General features: G+C 36.6%; 1 protein-coding gene across 2 annotated transcripts in view; it reads right to left on the reverse strand.

Annotated features, from left to right (window-relative positions):
* Window positions 1–2,862: 2,862 nt before the first annotated feature.
* LOC100253500 (uncharacterized) overlaps window positions 2,863–20,152 on the reverse strand; it is a 118,653-nt gene continuing 101,363 nt past the window's right edge. For both annotated transcript variants that reach the window (XM_010661910.3, XM_002266572.5), the window contains exons 25-32: window positions 9,848–9,991; window positions 5,865–5,972; window positions 5,701–5,751; window positions 5,553–5,630; window positions 5,360–5,473; window positions 5,057–5,253; window positions 4,159–4,228; window positions 2,863–3,255 (exon numbers count right to left, since the gene is read on the reverse strand). In XM_010661910.3, the coding sequence (XP_010660212.1) occupies window positions 3,067–3,255; window positions 4,159–4,228; window positions 5,057–5,253; window positions 5,360–5,473; window positions 5,553–5,630; window positions 5,701–5,751; window positions 5,865–5,972; window positions 9,848–9,991 (951 nt within the window). In that variant the 3' untranslated portion in view covers window positions 2,863–3,066. The remainder of the gene's footprint in view (window positions 3,256–4,158; window positions 4,229–5,056; window positions 5,254–5,359; window positions 5,474–5,552; window positions 5,631–5,700; window positions 5,752–5,864; window positions 5,973–9,847; window positions 9,992–20,152) is intronic.

The raw sequence follows: 20,152 nt of genomic DNA on the forward strand, positions 1-20,152 counted from the left end.
GAGAAAGTTGTCCATTCTATGCTTTTTGGTTCCATTTTGATTTTCCAAAATCCTAATTTACAATCAAACTTGCTAAAGATATTGCATCCTTGTATGGATTAGCATATCTTTAGTAAGGATTTTGTACTGGTCATCATAAGTGTTATCATTTAACCTTTAATAATTGATGACCATTCTAGCCTTACCTCTTTTAATTTCACTATGGTTTTTTTACCATAAAGGTTGTACTTCTGTGCCTAGAGTTGCTAGGTCTTATTATTCTAAGATCTAGGAGTTCTTTGATTTGAGTTCGAAACACTTCTTTATCTTGTGGGGTATGATCTCCTTTTGCAGTTTTGATATGAATTTCTAGATTTATAATTTCTAGTTTTGCTAGATAATTATTTCTTTCCCAAAATTTTTGGGGATCTTCTCCTAGAATCTAGGTTTGCTATGCTATTCTAATGAGTTCTTCTAAACTTTATTTTTTCTGAAAAACAAAAATAGGTGAGAAAGCTAAACAAATTAATTCTAGGTTTAAAGATTCTTTCTCAAAACTAGTATATTTAGAAGAATTTTCTTCTAAATCATAATCACTAATATCAGTATTTGAAGCACTTTTGGTGTCAATATCTGAATCACTCTCGGTGTCTGATTCATCTTCTTGTGTTAGGGTTAAATGAGTTGGGTTGAATTGAGAGAGGTTGGGATGGAGGCTAGTAGGAGGTAAATTAGTGGTATCAATGTGCAATGTACAATGTGGTTGTGGTGGTGGTAGGTTCCACCAAGCTTACCTATCAACTCTGATGAAAGTTGTTGACTTAGAGTGGGTGTAAAAGAAACTCTTTTGAAAAATGAGAAAAAATATCTTATTAATAAAAGTTCGCCTTTATGAGACCGAATAAAGTTGACCCCTAATAAGAATTGAAAACTATGTTTGATAGGAGAAAGCCAAGTTTGAGGTAGGGGGTACCATCCTATATGATCATTAGGAGTAAGGAATGAGATTTGAGAATCTCTAAGACATTTTGTGAAGATCAGTTTTTTGTTAGTCATTGTGGAGGTTGATTGAGGGGTGGTAATCTTATGTCGATACTATGGAGGAACTAAGGATATATTTAGATGAGACTTTGAACTTCTTGTATCAATCATTGCCTTGAGCACTTGAATAGCTCCGTTTGGGAGCTTTAAATGACAAATTACTATTGACGTTATCGGTACTAGTAGTCTATTATTAGGATTGTCTTGTCGAGACATCTTGATTTGATGAAAATCTTCATCATTATCTTCAAAATCAATTTCATTAGACTTTGAGATAACAATTCATTTTCCTTTATAGGTAGGCTTTTTAGATAGTTCTTTTTGAAGAATGTCCAATTCTTTTTCATTTTCCCATTGCATTTTTTCTATCATATGGGCAAGCTTCTCAATCCAATGGAAGCTTTTGAATTTCTAATTCTAACATTGCATTAAAGCATGACCCTTTTACATGAGTTTGGGAACTTTATTCAATCATATCTATCATTTTGAGACAAAACAAGTATGCTTCAAGAGCGTATTTTGAGCATTTATACCTTAAATGCCTGGCAGGAAAATGAGAACAGAGATAGCATGGATTGTTGTCAAATCCTTCTCGGTGTACCCTGAGAAAACAAAGGCTATGCTTAGTTAAGAAACTCTTAATTTTTTTTCAATTAGATCTTCTTTTTCAACTATAAGTTCCTTGATCTTACAATCCATGTCCATTTTTTGAGATCCACAAAAATTTAATTTTTCATTTAAATCATTTTTCTCCAATTCAAGGCATTTAACAAGAGTTTTCTTTTTATTCAAGGCTCTCTTTAATTTCACATTCTCAGCCTTTAACTCATAACTCTCATGATACATTATGCCTTTTGATGTCAAACTCCCTTCCTTCTTCATCACTTGATTTAAAGAGACTTTTAATTTTAGAAAATGAGGGAAGAGAGATAGTAAAGACAATAAAATTCTTATTATTATTTTCACTTTCAATTGAGCTTGTGGGATTATCGTCATTGGATTCAGAATCATTCCATAGCCTTTTTACTCTTTTTGGGTGTAGGGTAATCTGAAGGTAAGTGCCCTTTCCCGTCACACTTAAACACTCAACTTGTGATTATTTTAATGAAACTTTTTCTTTATTTTATTTCTCTAAGAAAAATAAATAAAATATCTTAACAATAGTATCCTTGACCAATTGACCTAGGCGATTCATCGATAGGCCTGACCAGTTCCAAATACATGTTTTACCAAAGTAAAGCCACCTCAACCAATTGACTTATCATTTTGCAAATAATCTTTAGGTCAAACCTTCACAAAAGGGGTTATGGAGACGACGAAAAGGCTCATATTCCCCTAACTCAAAGGGTTTGATGTCTCTTGGTTTTTGCCTTAAAATTTTCCCTTAATTTCTTGTATTTTCTCTTCATTTGTCCTAATGAGTAATGTGCAAGAAACAATTGTTTCATTTCATTTCCTAAAAACCTAGCTATTATTTACCTAAATTGCTACCTGTGAGTTCAGGTTTCAGAAATTTGAGGAAAATAATAAGAGAGGAGACAGAAAACAGAGAGTTTCAACAGATCAATATTCTTTTTCCTGTTTCAATTGAGCTGATGCAGTGGCTATCCCAGAGTATATGATACCATTAATATTCAATTTTGGGCCACATTTTATTTTTCCATGAACATCCAAATCTAAACTCAAAGGGCATAGGAGGGGCTTCTGATATGGAACACTTGCCTAGAAATATTTGGAATGACAGTAAAGAGGTGGTAATGAAATGCCTCAGGCTAAAAACCAAACACCAATTATTTGGTCTTAATCTTATTTCCCTGATAATGTTCTCAAAGACATTCAGACTCTAAGTAACTGTCTATTTTTCTTTTGCTGATTGATTTTGTTCAACTATATTAATAAAAGACAATGACAAGAATATTCACAGCCAACAACTAAGATGATGCCTAGAATGCAACAATCCAAGCAAACATACAAAAAACAGAGAACAAAATGAAAAATAGGAAAAAGAAATCTTTTTCTTATATTTTACAGATCAAATTGCACAAGTCACATTGTCCTTAAGAATCCGTGAACTTCGATTAGGAAGCTGTGTAGATTCTTTCTGAATCTCTTGTAGTTGATACGGTCAAGGGTTGGAGAAAGCTGGTTTGAGCTTGTCAAGGACTGCAATGCATTTACCAACCTTGATTTCAGTGTTGGATTTGCTTGACTATCTGCTAACTCCTGCCCTAATCTCTGCAAGAAAATCATCCCTCTCAGAAAAAAATCATTTATAAATGTGTATAGGGAGAGAGAGAAAGAGAGCCAGCTAGTAAATGGAAGTATAGATCAGTGCAGTTTAGCAAGCAGGTATTATGTAAAACAATAGTTCAGAGAACCTACTGGTATTATTATTTTCCTAAATTTAGCATAGTTAGTGATGTAAGTTTCAACAAAGAGGAAGGCTTCAATGGGATCAAACTCATATAGCTCTGAAGAGCTCCTACCCAAATTTGAGTAATCTCAGGTTTTCCAGCAATTTTCTATCCTGCATGGCACATGAACACACCTATAAACTTACTCCAGGTGGTGGTGGTGTACTTTTTGGCTTTTCCTTCATAGATGCCAGTAGCAAAATTTCCAAGCTTCAACTTCATTAGAAGACAGAAACAAGAAAATGCAAAAAAAAATAAATAAATAAAAAAAGGAAAAAAAGAAGTCCCTGTATCCAGTGTGTGCTGAAGGCAACTGTATTTTCTGATATTCAAATGTCTATAAGTTTTTCACCAATAAATCAGTTAGGTTTGGTTTTCTTTTAGAGTGATGATCTCCAACATCCAAGTCTGAGATGGGAAGATGCAGAATCCTGAACAAAAGATCTAGAAACAATAGTGACCCATGGATGAATCCACCAGATTGTCAATCTCTGGAAAAACCTTGATTTACCATACAGATGAAAGGTGGGTGACTCTCATTGAATTTTTTCTAAAAGTTGACATGGTGATCATTTAATGGTTAGCAGAACTAGAGAGACAATTTATCTCATGTGAAAGTACTTGAAAACTAACCTAGTCATCAAGTTTTACAGCTAAAAGATTTGTAGTATTCTGCAGTTGGAATGAGTTTACCAAGATGATAGAACTTATAAAGGGATAATACCTGGTATACACCTTGTTCACAAAGGATCAATGGGAAGAGAGCATCTGCTGCAATTCCTACAAGATCAGTGCTGGGGCCACAGACAGAAGAAATATTAGCATTTGGTTACAGAAAGAGCTATGGATTAATCATAACATGTAAGAGCACACCCATCTTCATTAAGGAGATATTTGGATAAGTTTCTTTATAAATTTGAAATCAGAGACATGATTGAAACTGGACTTTAACATTAAATGACTGTTGTTGGAATCAATTCAATTTATCCTTCCAGGAGTAAGGATTGAAATGGATCTTTGACAATCATTAGGTACAGAAATCCCTTTAATTTTCATTGACTTTATTTTGATTCCCTTGACTTCTTTTTGTATTTCAGAAACAAGTATAGAAAATCTCTGCAAAATTGTTCAAGTTTCCCTGCATTTCATGCTTATGAAAGAAAACTGTGTGGATATAAAGTGTGTTAGAGGGTATAATATACATTGTAGGTCTAGATCCTACAAGCTTAAGTTTGGAGGAAAATCGGTTGCCAGAATGGTATCAGAGCCTCATTTGGTAAGAGGTCATGTGTTCGAAACTAATCACATGTTTATTTCCCTAATTTATTAAGCCTAAGTGAGGCTGGCATGTGGTTTGTTTGGCTGAGAGCCTGTGAATCCATGTGTGGATGTGGAGCCACATGTCAGGGCAGATGTTGGACAGCATGCTATACATTGTGTGCTCAAATCCTATAATTTAAGCTTTTACGAAAATTAGTTGTCTAATAGTGTGTATATGCAGGGGGGATGATATAACAATATCTCTGTCATAATTAACCTGTAGCAGGGTGTTTAAGTTTAATCCTTGATTTTCATTCACACAGCAACTATTGTGTTAATTTAAGTATATGATAAACCACTACCTATAATCCTCAAAGAGGAGTAACTGCAGCAGTGAACGAAGGAACCGACTCAAAATGCCTTCCTGGAATTTTCCATCAGAATCCTTAAAACCTGAAGCATGTGACCCCAGCCCTATTTTACCGATGCTTGTCTCCTTGTAGTGGTAAGAAGCAAGTGCTTTTAGAACTTTCAAGCACATGTCAACAACTTCTGTGTCCTGTACCATTGACAGGAAGAAAGGAAGAAGCTTAGCAACAAACATCAGACATGCAGGATCCAAGATAGAAGAGTTGAGAATAAAGTCATGAAACATAGCTATATACCTGATGATGGAGGCCAAAATCAAGAGTTCCAAGTACATGAGCAAAGGCTTCACTATTTAGTTGGGCAACCATTTCAGGATAAACTTCCAACATATGAGACAGCAATGAGAAGTACTGAATAACAGTGACAAATATCAGCTTCCTGACAATAATTTCATGGCTTTTTCTCTTATGATGGAAAAAGAAACCTTACATCATGACAGAGCTTGGGGTACTTCAGCAGGTCCAAGGATATCAGAGGGGTAACTATGTGAAGACCAAAGTAAACAACCTGAAAGACCAATGCATTAGAAACCATTTAGGATGATTGTATTTAAAAAAAAAATCAGAAAGAATTCCACCTGAGATATACTTGTTCCTGGTGTCTCAATGGAGTCGGATGAGAAGTCGACCTGCAGTTTTAATTATTCTTAGTTAAACATAGTCAAATGCTAAAATGAAGCAAAATAGAAACCCCATACCTAACTACAAAGTTAACCAGACAATATAATCTACAATAATGTACCATATCTTTTGAACAGAGATTTGCTATTAGTTGAAGAAGAGCACGTAAATCCTTATACATCTCAGTCTTTGCTTCACTCAGTAGGCTGCTCGAAAGACTTACAGATATCTAGAGAGACAGTGAAATGATTGATGTCAGAAGGGAGGGGTACAAACATGAAAATAAGTACTTGACAGAGCACCTTAATAAATGTGATCTTCAGTCTGGGTTAAATTTATTTGCATTTGTTTAAATTTATTAGCAAATACAAACATTCAGTATCAACAACAAAGAATAATAACACAAGACAGGTGGGAGCAGATTTAAATGATATTTTTTCAGGTCCAACTTGGTACAAAAGTAAACAAAATAATGTATAAAAGAGTGTGTCATTTAGTAGTTACAATAACATGTACCCTTTACCTAGTAATCGGGTGAGAAAGTGAAGAGAAGTTCTTTTTCTTTTCCCCTTACTCTCTTGTTTCTTTTCTCTTTCTCTCTTTCTTTGGATAGGAAACTGAAAGAGATTATCCTAATATAATGGAAAGATGAAAGATCATTCTACCAATAAAGGGAAAAACACCAAGTTGAAGAGAAAATAAAACTCCCATACACGGTCAATCACCCAACACTACAATCAAACACAAACCCAAAACTGCTTTCCACACCAACCATACAGGGAAGGAAGTCCCTGAAAACTCAACCAGAAAGGTGGCACCCTTACCAGCCAACCTATCAACTTCTAGTTGGCTGATATGGGTATCCACATAAAGGTGTATGCCAAGTTTATCACCAGGTGAATGATCCAGAGGATCCACTAATTACCTCCATACCTCTCAGCTCCCTCTAGGGGGGGACCAGAAAACTGCATAATCCTCCAATATGAAGTCCTTGACCCTCATTGAAGACACTACTATTTGAGCTCTGAAATAATGCTAGTATTTTTGCCTTAATGGTTAATTCTTTAGGTAAAAGAATGATTTGTATTAAAAAACACCTAAAAAGAAAAAAAACAAAGAAGAGAAAGAAAAAGAAAGAAAAAAACAGCCAGCAAAAAAGACCACCTAACCCCAACTTAAGCTATCAATAAAATTTAGTAATGAACAGTTTGCCAGCCCCAACAATGTCCTTGACCATTCCACAAGGGACTTGGTGAATGCCCCTTTCAATTTGTTATCCAAAAACCCTTCATTGAAGGTCCTCTTATTTCCCTCCCTCAAAATGTATCAAAACAAAAAGAGATGAGCTATGGTGTCAGATCTTTCTTTTCCTCTTAAACATACTCTTCCCCCCTACCTCCCATTCTTTCATAAGAAGCTATCCTCCCCTTCTCCATGTAATCTCCTCATTGATGCAATAAAAAACTGGACAACCTCCTTCATCTCCTCATCCTAAAATTGCTTCCAAAGCTATGGCACCAATGACATTTGTCTCTATCCTCCTACAAATAAGCAAACCTTAGCATCTTTGGCAAATGTGATTCTAGAGAATGATGGAAAAGGCTCTTTCCAAAGGCCACTTAGCCACCCATATCTCCAACCAGAACCTTCCATGTTGAGTCAAATTAAGTGCATGCTCCACTCTTGGTGGTACACTTCTATTAATTCATTTAAGCCTTGCAACCATACCCCCCTGCCGAACCTAAAAACTTTCATTTCTGATAAAAATGCCAGTAGAGTCCTAAAGGTGACATCCGTGGATCCTTGGTTCTCATTGTTTAGTCTTTGATCTATTTTTAACTTGACTAACTGATGTACGACAAAACTAGAATTGTTGTCTACAATCAAATAGGTGAATTAGGGCTACAATCATTCACGATTTAAGGAGGGAAATAAGAATAAATTTATAGCAGTGGGAAAAAAAGGTAAAATAAGAAATATGAAAAACCAAGATAAAAAAGAAAGATAGGAAACCCTAGAGTCTTACCAGAACTTTCTTTGAGTCTCACTTAGAAGGAAAGCAATGCACTCTCACTAATTTTTTTTTAATCCGAAATGAAGATAAATTTTATTGAAATTAGAAAGGGAGAAGGATGAGGGTCCCTTCTCACAAACATACAATACCTGATCAAAATAAAGTGCACTCCGCTATACAAAGAGAACAACACAAAATGACAGAAAACTGAGAACAACTCCTCACAATGGTGTCCACCCCTTAAGAATTACAAATCAAGAGCCAACTTAGTTGAATAATATTAAGTGGAACTACCTTAAAAAGCAATAGAGCAAGCGGCTCAAAGGGAAGAATAGAAATGAAGTAGATCCCACAATGTCTCTTCCGTTCTAAATATTTCCTAAAAAATCTTAGCATTTCTTTCTTGCCACACAATCCAAGGAATAGTGAGACAAGCAATTTGCCAAGGAGTCTTACCTCTCAATGAGTTCCCCAAACCCTTGAAAGAGATAATCATCATGTTTCTGATACTCCTAGGCGGCATCCAATTCATATGGGCTAAATTGAAAAGCTTATGCTAAAGCCCCAAGGCTGATGGATAATGTAGAAAAAGATGGTCGATTGTTTCTCCACTCCATGCCCTTGAGTCTACATTATTGGGAGACAAACACATCAAGGAGAGTGATGACACGAGTCTTTCAAGAGAATCAATTTCAATATCAGTGAGATTATGATGAAAGTTAAAATTCCAAACAGACATATTGGAATTACCAAGGACGACTGAGATGGTGAGACTTTTCACTGAGAAAACTCTATAGAGATCTGGAAATTGGGAACACAAAGGTTGACTTCCCCACCATAAATCTTCCTAAAACTGGATTCTCTCCCCAATCCCCACCACGTAGCGAATGTGTGGGGAAAAATCCTAAAATACATGTGCAATAGCCTTCCAAGTATGCGACCATCTAGCCATAAATACTCGCAATAACTTAATGTCAAAGACCACAACTTTCCTTAGGAAACCTCCAAAGCCACTTCCCTAAGAGTGCACTATTTCTCAAAGAAGTCTTCCCTAACCCCAAACCTCTTGGAAATTTCAAAATATACAAAATTTAATATTATTTCATCATCAAACATAAATCTCATTTTTCACTAATTAGCCATATTTATTGGCTTTAGAAAACTCTAAAAGCTAAACAAAACTATGAAAAAGTAAACCTAACCAATATTGCAACTTATTAGGACACTTATACCTTTTGTAACACTATTAAATCTTCTATAAAAAAAAAAAAAAAAAATGAAAACTTTCTTTTTAGAATTAAAAACTTACTTTATAAAAACATCTAGTAATAGGAGTTCTAATTTAAAAAAAAAAGAAAGAAAAGAATTCAAATTCTAAGGACTAGATTAGAAATTTTAGAAAAAGAGAAATTTTTTTTTGAAAAAATATTTTATAACATAGGAAGTTCAGATTTTCCCTTTCACTCCTTTTCTTGAATATGTCTGGAGGAGTTCATCCCATCACCAACGCCTCCCAATGCCTTCTAATACCTTTGCACAACCCAGCCCAAAAGTGTCCCTCATCTCTTTAGTGCACTATCCCTCATCATCTTTCCAATCTTGCTATGAATTTACCCTCCTGTATAAGCTATCCCACTACTCCGAAAATCTCCAGATCCATTTACCAAGGAAAACACAATTTAGAGTGTCAAGCTTTCTTATTCCCAATCCCTTAAAATTTTTATCACAGGAAACTCTCTTCCATTTCACTAGATGTGCTCCCCTATAGATGATTTCCAACAAGAAGGCTCTGTGAATCTCTTTGAATAAATCATGAATGCTTAGATACCCATGGTTACCCAATATCCTTTTCTGTGCATGAGACCAGGACATTTCCATATTTCACACATGCAAATATGTGGTAGTTTTCCTAATAGAAGTTTAATTCAAGTAATAAAGCAGTCTTCGAAAAGAAACTCCTAGATAATTATCAATTCTAAGGGAAACAAGAAAATGAAAACTCCATACATAATCCATTACCACAGCTTCTTCCATAGAATAACATGGTTGCAGTGTATACGAGAGGACATTAGAAGTGACAGAAATTTTACCTTGCCAATATTGTGAGAAGAGTAAAGCTGAAGCAAGCGCATGCAGAAATCAACTACAATGGCAGTTTCTTGAGCCTCTAGATAGATAATTTCCCCATCCACCCAGTCAACAACAAATTTAAGTAGCAGATAGACAACTGCAAACTAGACAGTAGGTTAGAATAAGTATGTATCAATAAGTACTTCGACATCATTGAATTAAGGAAGTGGAATTAGTTCAAGAAAGTTAACTAAAGTTTAAGGATGTTGAACCTATTACCAAAAGAAATCGGAAATCATGCTAGGTAACCAGAATGCAGAGGAGAATCTAGAAAAGTATTTCCAAAGGAGCTGCCAGTATTTTTTAAACTAAAAAAAAGACAGCAAAGAAGAGAATGGAAAAGAGAAAATTGATTAATCGAGATAAATAAGGCTTGTGATACATGGACACTTAAATTTCAGCCAAAATACCCATGTTGACAATGATACGACATGGGTGTGGGTGTGAGATTTGTGTCTAATATGTTTACATTGCATTGAATATGGCTAGCTCATGACTGCATTATCTCTTTCTTTAATTGTTCTTAATTATGTTTATATTGCATTAGATATAACTATTTCAATCTTTATCTTTCTTAATTTTTTAAAATTACAACAGATTTCTATTTGTTCAATAAATTTCCCTCTTTTTTTTCCTTGTGTTTGTCTACTACTTCGTATATGCAATAAATCTAAATCTAAAAAGTTATGATGAACCTAGAAAAAAATCTATACTAAGAACACAAATTTTTAACAAAGGGGATTGAGGATCATTATTTTTTTTTGATAGGAAACAACACATGTATATATTGATAGAAAAAAAAAGTACAATAGAAGGATGAGGAATCCTCCCACCAGAGATAAAACTAAACAACACAAAAAGATAACAAGGCACTACACTACAGGGTTCAAAATATCGGCCGAGTCCGGTACGACTCGGCCAAGTCGTATCCGCCTTGACGCCGACCGCGACGAGTCCGATACCAGATACAATTTATACCTAAACTCGGCTTTGAATCGGTTGGACTCGGATGACTCGACCGATATTCCTAGTTAACTCGGTCGACTCGAAAAAAAAAAAAAATCAACAGATTCTGAAACCCATCACAACAAGAATCAACATTTTTAGAGAAATCAGGAGTGAAGATTTTTCATCTTTGGTGCGCTGTTGGTGCCGCAACGGTGACTGAACGCCGGCTAAACAACCCTCATTCCGATTTTGGGAGCAGAGAAGAGCTTTGTGCAGTGAAGAAAATAGGATTTGATGGCACCACCGGCAGAACCAACGTCGTGAGCGTCCATGGTGGAGGGCAAGATAGGAGAAGAGAGAGATGGCCATGGCGGTTTCACTCTCTGCAGATCGCACTCTCTGCTTTCAGTGGAGGGAAGATAGGAGAAGATAGGTCTTTGATCCTATGTGGCTCAGCACCATGACATATTTTTACGGGTTCAGCCCACTAGATTAGGCCCAGCCCAAGTTCAATTCATAAAAGCCTATGGTCCATGTATTTCTGTATAAAAAAATAAAAAAATAAAAAATTGGTGTTTTAAGCTTATGGAAAAAAAATGATTTCTTCAAAAATATATTAAGAAAAATAAAATTTTCATGCATGATTTTTTATAAAAATATATATAAAAAAAAATCAAATATAATTAAAATTAATTATATATAAAAAAATTAAATTAAAATTTGTTTAAAGAATCATATAAGAATAATGTATTAATATTACCTCGGAAGGAGTTAATAATTTAAGTAATTGCTTAAAATAATAATTATGTTGATGTATTAGTCTAAATTGATAAAAAAAAATTTATTTATGCACCCCGTCTATAGATCTTACCTCTAAAGATCATATTGATTATAGTTGACTTCAAGTTGATTTCGAGACCGATATATTTATTTTTATTAGTATTATTATAAATAACTTTGAGCAAATACTTTTATAACTATTTAAATAATGTTAAATGTAATACAATTTTATTTTATTAATTTTTTGAATTTATTTAATTGTATATATTTTTCTAATGATTTACATAATATTTTTATAATTTTTTGAATTTTCTAATTAGCTTATTTTACGTATCGTCCGATACCAAACCGATACGCCTCGGGACCCTCTGAGTCAATGATCGATACCGCGACTTTGAACCATGCTACACTAAGAAAACTATGAACAATCTCCCTTGACTAGACCATCCCGTTGGAACTACACACTGCTAGCCAATCTAGTTGTAACACGATAAGGGGAATGCCCTTAAAAACCGCGGAACAAAAAGCCCAAAGAGAAACAAGGAAATGAATTGAATCTCAAAGGTTCTCTGAATTCCTAACTTTGTCCTCAAATATCCTGACATTTCTTTCCTGCCACACAAACCAAATTAAAGCTATGCATGCATTCTGCCACAAAACCACCCCTCTCTTGGAATTGCCAAAACCTTTATAATTGATGGACATCATATCTGAAATGCTTCTTGGAGGAATCCAATCCATCTTGGCTAGTTGAAATAATCTGTGTCACAACCCCAACGACACAGAACAATGAAGGAAAAGATGATCTGCTGATTCTCCTTGCTTCATGCACAACTTACAAATGTCAGAACTAAGAGCTTTGTGGGGTCTCCTCAATTGTAGCAAGTCATTAGTATTTACCTTCTTGTGTGCCACAAGCCAAACAAAGGCCTTAACTTTGAAGGAGACTTGAGAATTCCAAACAAACTTAGTAGGAAAAAGTAGAGATAATCCGGGCATTTGTGACAAGGCTATAAAGAAAGATTTGACTGTGAACAATTCTGAAGAAGATAAAGACCATGATCTCGCATCTGAAGCCGAGGTGGATATATGCATACAATCAAGAGATCACATGAGACGTTCTAGATCTTCTATCTCAGAATCGAAAAGATTACGACGAAAATTAAAGTTCCATGTGAAAGGGCGATTAGAACCGAGAATTGAAGATATAGGAATATTTTTATCCGTGACTACTCTAAATAGCCTTGGATATTGGACTTTGAAAATCTGATCCCCCCACCACAAATCTTCCCAAAAACGAATTCTTTCCCCATCTCCTATGACAAACTGAGTGTACTTGGAAAAATTCTGAAAGACTTGTGCAATAGCCTTCCAAGGACAACGATGTGACCATCTGACTAAAGTGTTGGCATCCCAACCATTTGAGTGTGTCCCGTAAATGCTTTGAATGACTTGATGCCACAGAGCTGTACTCTCCCTAGGAAACCTCTACAACCACTTTCCTAAAAGGGCATGATTCCTTAAAGGAATCTTCCCAAACCCTAAACCCCCTTTTACCCTCGGCTTACACACTGCATCCCAACTAACAAGATGATCTCTTTTACCTTCCCCAACCCCTGACCAAAGAAAATCCCTTTGCAATCTCTCAATTTTTGTAGCCACTGAAACGGGAATCTTAAATAGAGAAAGAAAGTAGCTAGGAATGTGGGAAAGGCATGAGTGGATAAGAGTTATCCTACCACCGAAAGATAAGTACGCCTTTTGCCACCCGTCTAATCTCTTAGAGATTCTCTCAATCACTGGGTCCTAGAATCCACAAGCAGTTGGATTCCCTCCCAAAGGAAGACCTAGGTATAGTATAGGCCAATCAGAAGCCTTGCATTCAAGCAACAAGGCTAACCTAGAGAGATGATTCTGATCAAGGTTGATTCCAAAAAGATTACTTTTGCCCAGAAATTTGCCCAAACACTAACAATAAACTCTTGAGAGTTTACAGTTCTTCCGCGCAAGAGTTAGCAAAGAATATGGTATCATCTGAGAATTGCAGATGGGTCACCCTAACTCTATTTCTACCTACCCTGAAACCCTCTAGCACACTTCTTTCCTCTACTTTCAACAACATTCTACTCAACACATCTGCAACAATAGTGAATAGGAAAGGGGATAAAGGGTCACATTGCCTTAAACCTCTAGATGCCTTGACCCATCCTTTAGCATTACCATTCACTAGAATAGCATAAGAGATCGAAGACAGACAACCTCTCATCTAACTCCTCCATTTAGAACTAAACTCCTTCTCCAACACGTGATCCACAAAATCCCATTTCACATGGTCATAAGCCTTTTCAAAGTCTATTTTGAATACAACTCCTTCCTCCCCTGATCGCCTTTTCTCATCCACTATCTCATTGGCTATAAGAACTGCATCCAAAATTTGTCTCCCTTGAACAAAAACACCTTGAGTAGAGTGGATAGTCTCGTGTAGAACTCCTCTTAATCGCCTTGACAAGACTTTTGCTATTACCTTATAAAGACATGTGATCAAGCTAATAGGTCTAAAATCCGAAATCTTCTTTGACTGACTCTTTTTGGGCAAAAGAACTATGAAGGAGGCATTAGTGTTTTGATTAATAATCTCGCTACTGTGAAACTCTACGAACACCCTTACTAAGTCATCCTTGATCACATCCCAACAATCCTGAAACACTGCAATGTTAAAACCATCAGGCCCCGACGCCTTATCCCTATCTAACTGAAAAATGGCATTAAAGATCTCTTCTTCAGAGAAAGGGGAGTCCAGCCTAGAAGCACTTTCTTCTGATATAGGGGACCAATCAATGCCTTCTACTCTCCAAGACTCGAGTAAAGCTTTTTGAAATATAGTAATATCTCCTCTGTAATGCTCTCGGAATTATCCAACACCAAACCTCTTTCATTCTCCAGGAACTTGATGAAGTTCCTATTTCGTCTCCCGTTAGCCACTTTATGAAACAACTTTGAATTGCAATCCCCGTCTTTAACCTATTTCACCTTAGCTTTTTGTCTCCAATGAATTTCTTCCCTCAAAATTAATTCCTCTAGTTCCCCTTTTCTTTCAATTCTTTGAGCAGCAAGATCAGAAGAGAGAACCCCTTCTTGTTCAATGACATCAATGTTAGCTATCTCATCCAAGACGGTTTTTTTCCTTTCCTTTAGCAATCCAAACGTATTCTTATTCCAATCCTTCAATTTTGCCTTAACAAATTGTAACTTCTTCATGAACTTGTGACCTTCCCACCCATTTCCATCAAATTCTCTCCACCAACTACTAAAGCACTCTTTGAAACTTGGATGTTGCAGCCACATATTCTCAAACCTAAAAGGTGTTGGGCCCCACTTGAAAGGATTGGTATCCAAAACAATTGGCCAGTGATCCGAAGTGCATCTAGGAAGAACTTCTTGAAGGCTTTGAGAGAAGGAAAGCTCCCGTTTGAATAGAGAAACCGATCCAATCTCTTGCACACCGGTGACTCTTACATATTTGACCAAGTAAAAGGGGCATTCCGTAATGGGGGATCAAGTAGTTCACAATCTCTTATAAAACCATCAAAATCCCTCATGCTAGAAGTGACACTAGAGCCACCAAGTTTTTCAGAACTACTCCTTATGACATTGAAGTCACCTCCCACACACCATAAAGGAAAAGTAAGGCCAAAAAGGTCTAACAACTCCACCCAAAAATCCTTCCTAACTAAGAAAGGGATGTGGAAAATTCCTTTGTTGTGTGGAAGACAAATAACCCCTTGTTTCATTTATCCATTGCTTTATATTCTAAGCTTAGCTATGTCTAGTATTTAGTTGAATTGGATTCTATGTATAAAATAAATTGTAACAAAAAATAATTTTTTTTTAATTAATTTTTAACTAAGGAAGTGCTTTATAGTATCACAGATAAGCTTATGTTTAGAGTTAATTTATTTTTTATGAATGTCGTACTCAAGTACCTACACCTAGGGTTGAGATTTTGATATTATTATCTTTCCTTTATTATCATATTTCTTTTTTCCCATTACCTATATATATATATATATATATAAATGTATGTATGTATGTATATATGTATGTATATGTTTCATATTTATTTCTATAGAGTCATCCCAAGCTAAAAGAAATTTGGTATCAGTTAAAGTAATTCATGTTTTATCTCAACATTATCTTTTCTCATTATTTCCAAAATTTTCCCAACCTTTGCTTTTACTAAACATGAAGGTCATTGAGTTGGAACACTCCCATGTAGCCCTCACAACTATTATGACAACCCTACAAGCCAATCTAACAAAGGTGAAAGATATTGTGAGCAACCTTGCTATGGACCTAGGTCATTTGTTGAAAGACCCTGAAAAGCCTCACGAGGGGGAAACAATCGATGAATCTACATTGGGACAAATCTCTAGTCAATCCCCATATTGTAGGAGACTTTATTCCTGAGTAGGTTTGCTACCTGCACCCCTAGGAAAACCACCCATGAACAAAAATCCAATCAATGATAGAACCCTAAATGATGGTGAAAGATGTTTATGAGGATGAAGCTTTTGACAGTCCAATGCCTATCAATGGAGGTAGGAGAGAGTCTAGGTCACAATTTGTTAGTGATAGTCATAGGAATACTTTTAGGCTTCGGATGTCCTAGGATAGCTACCCTCATCGACAATGTCGAACTTTACCTCCACAATACTATTATAATCAGTTTAGGTGTATTCATGATGAGGTAGGTGATATCACTAAAAGGGTTATATATTTTTTTGATCGGTTAGCCAATCTTGAAAATTATTTTGATTAGTATGCCATGATCACCTTAGGCCTAGGCTCGCCTTAAGCATACCTTCTAAAATTATGGGTATGATATAGTTTAAAATTTTTTAAATCCTACTACCTTTCATGAGATTTTTTATATATTTTTTATACTTCATGTTTCCAATACATATATACATATATGTATATTTTTTTCTATTTAATTTTTCATAATATAGATGCCTTGTGATACATGAGACAAAAAAATAGAAACCTATAGTACATGTGTTTCATAACTATTTTACCAAGGGAATAGGTATTTTGTTCTCAATTATAAGATTATCATGTTTAGAGAGCACAATAACTTTGGTAATTTTACTTCTCAAGGCATAGAATCCTCTTATATAAGTGGATCTCTTATCCATCCTAGACTTGGTATTATTGTTCCCATTTCTAATGAATGACACACACATAGAGAGTGAGCGAGAAAGAGAGAGAGAACTTGATATTAGTATCCCTATTTCTAGTGAATCACACACACGTATACATACATACAAACTCATGCACACTCACATAGTGTAATGAGATTTCTAACATTAGTGATGAGGATTTGGTCTAGAATTTGCTTCCTCATAGTTTTAAAAGGTGCAAGGCAAACCTAAGGTAAGAAAGTCTCCTATAGCTTAGACACAAGGCACAACACATGGCATGCGCCTGAGTGAAGTAAAATATGACCTAAGATGCAAATTAATTTTATAAACTATGATTCAAAATCTAATCTAATCAATAAAAAATTTAAGATTCCAAATATTTAAAAGAAGCAATCAACAAAAAAGTAATGAAATTATATAAATTTCAATATACAATTAGAAATTCCAAAAATAAAAGTGTTTAAAAAGGAAAAGTAAAGTAGACAGGGCATGCCTCTTCAACAAGGCACATGAATTGTCAAGAAACGTACTACAACAAGGAAGTGGTTGCACCTTGGGCCTTGGCATGTTGTAAGGCCACCTTTTTAAAACTATGCACTTCCCATTCCATAATAGTACTTTTAGAATCAGTCATCACTTTCCGAGTAACCATTTCAAAGTCTATTGATCAAGTTCTTTGCTATAAGTTTGATACATATAATCAATCAAAATAATTGGCCTATACTCCTTAACAACCTCAACCCCTACCTTTCTTAGGCACCAACATAATGAACATAGCATCTAAACTTTGTTCGAAGGAAACTCACTGCATTTCTTTTTTTTTGATAGGTAAAGGAAAATTCATTAAAAGCCAAAAAGGCTAAAGTAAGAGTATACACGAAGTATACCAGGATACAAAAGAGCAAAAGGCAAAAAGGCAAACAAGCCTGACCCTTACTTGGTAGCTAACCAGTCTACAAAATCTATCAAAGAGAAAGTGCGTTCCTCTATATACACCCTAGCCCAATTCACAAAAGTGTACAAAAAAATGGATTTGATTTCTTGGTCATTCCTCTCAACATCATCGAAGGTCCTCCTATTCCTTTCTTTCCAAATGGTCCACATCAAGCAGAGGGGGGCAGCTCTCCAAGCTTTCTCCCTTTTCTTGCCCACAAAGGAACCATGCCATCCCAAGAGGTTCCTCCTCACAGAGGAGTGCATCAGCCATTGCACCCCAAAAAAAGAGAAGATCAGAAGCCATAACATTCTGGCCTTCTCACAAAACAAAAGAAGACGATATGTGGTTTCCTCCCCATTTTTGCACAAATAGTACCTGTTGGGGATGCTCCAACCATTTCTCTTCAGGCGGTCAATGGTGAGCAGCCTGCTCCAAGCAGCTTCCCAACCAAAGAAGCTAACCCTAGTTGGAACCCAAGGCGACCAAATAATTAAAGCCGGGAAAGGAGGTCTAATGCCCCTTGAGAATGAGCTATAAAAAGACTTGACTGAAAAGGTCCCATTCTTGTTCTCTCTCCACCCAATCAAGTCATCCACACCTCTTCTAATGGTCAAAGGATGAAGCTTGCTTAACAAGCTTTCTACTTCCCCCACCTCCCAATCATTTAGGTGTCTATTAAAACGAAGCCCCCAGCTGCCCCCAACTTCGTCCTCCTCCCAAGCCTCAGTAACCCAACCTTCTTTGTTGATGGTTAGATTAAACAAGTTTGGGAAAACATCTTCCAGAGATTGATTTTCACACCACAAGTCCTTCTAGAATTTCACTCTAGTGCCATTCCCTACGATGAAGCAGGAGTGAGTTCGAAAGTTCTCCCAACCATTTCTGATGGCCTTCCAAACCCCCACCCTATAACGGTTTCTTACACCTTTGGAGCACCACCCCCCCTCTTGAAGGTCGTACTTTCTAGAGATAATTTGCTTCCATAGGGACTCGTTCTCATTAGCAAATCTCCACAACCACTTCTCAAGTAGGGCCTTGTTAAAGATAGCTAGACTGCGAATGCCCAGACCTCCATACTTTTTAACAGCACAAATAACCTTCCAACTCACTAAGTGAGGTCTATTCTCTAAGGTGCCTCCGCCCCATAAGAAATCCCTTTGGATCTTTTCAAGCCTTACACACACTCTCTTAGGGATCACAAAGAGAGAAATAAAGTAGGTTGGGAGGCTAGAGAGGGTGCTTTTTACCAAGGTAAGCCGATCACCTTTGGAGAGGTATTGCCTTTTCCAAAGAGAACCTTTTCTTGAATCTTTCTTCCACTACATCCCAAACCCTAGTGGATTTGTAAGGGGCCCCAAGGGGGAGACCCGGGTAGGAGATAGGTAAGCTCCCAATCTTACAACCCAACCCCGGGGCAAGAGTCTCCATAGGAATGCCTTCCCCCACTGGGATGGTCTCAGATTTGCTCAGATTAACTTTTAACCCTGAATTGCCTCAAACCACATGAATGTCTAGCTAAGATATCATAACTGTTCTACATCGGCGTCACAAAAAATCAAGGTGTCATCGACAAACAAGAGATGGGACACGATCAGCCCCTCTCTTCCTCTTCCTCCCACTTTGAAACCGGAAATAAAGCCCCCATTTCTTGCACTTGACAATAGTTGGCTAAAAGCTTCCATGGCAAAAAGGAAAAGATAGGGGGAAAGAGGGTCGCCTTGTCACAATCCCCTAGAGCTACGAAAGAAGCCCAAAGGGCTCCCATTGATGAGGATCGAGAAGGTAGCCATAGAGCAACACCATTTCATCCAATTAATCCATCTATGCCCAAATCCCATCTTGGACATCACATCCATAAGAAAGTCCCAATTGACATGGTTGAAAGCCTTCTCAATATCCATCTTAAGGAGGAGGTCCGGTGTGTTGTCTTTCAATCTAGAATCAAGGACCTTGCTAACAATTAGAACAATGTCTAGAATCTGTCTCCCTTGGACGAAAGCTTGCTGAGAATCAGAAATCACCTCCCCCATCACTAATTTCAACCTATTAGCAAGGACCTTGGCAAGCAATTTGTACACACTCCTTACCAGGCTGATTGGTCTGAAATCTCTTAGGTCTATGGCTCCCTCTTTTTTAGGAATGAGCACAAGGAACATGGAATTTAAGCTTATCTGGAAGGTCCTATGGAGGTAAAACTCCCTAAAGAGACCCAAAATCTTTGATTTAACAACATCCCAACAAAACAACCAAAAGGCCATTGTGAAGCCGTCCGGGCCTGGGGCTTTATCACCGCAACAGCTGCTCAAGGCTGCAAAAATTTCTTCCTCAAAAAACATTACTTCTAGGCTGCTGGCCAAGCCTTCCCCTAGCTCCTTGAAGTTAAGACCATTAATACTAGG

The sequence above is a fragment of the Vitis vinifera genome, chromosome 14 (genome assembly GCF_030704535.1).
Source record: "Vitis vinifera cultivar Pinot Noir 40024 chromosome 14, ASM3070453v1".
NCBI lineage: Eukaryota > Viridiplantae > Streptophyta > Magnoliopsida > Vitales > Vitaceae > Vitis > Vitis vinifera.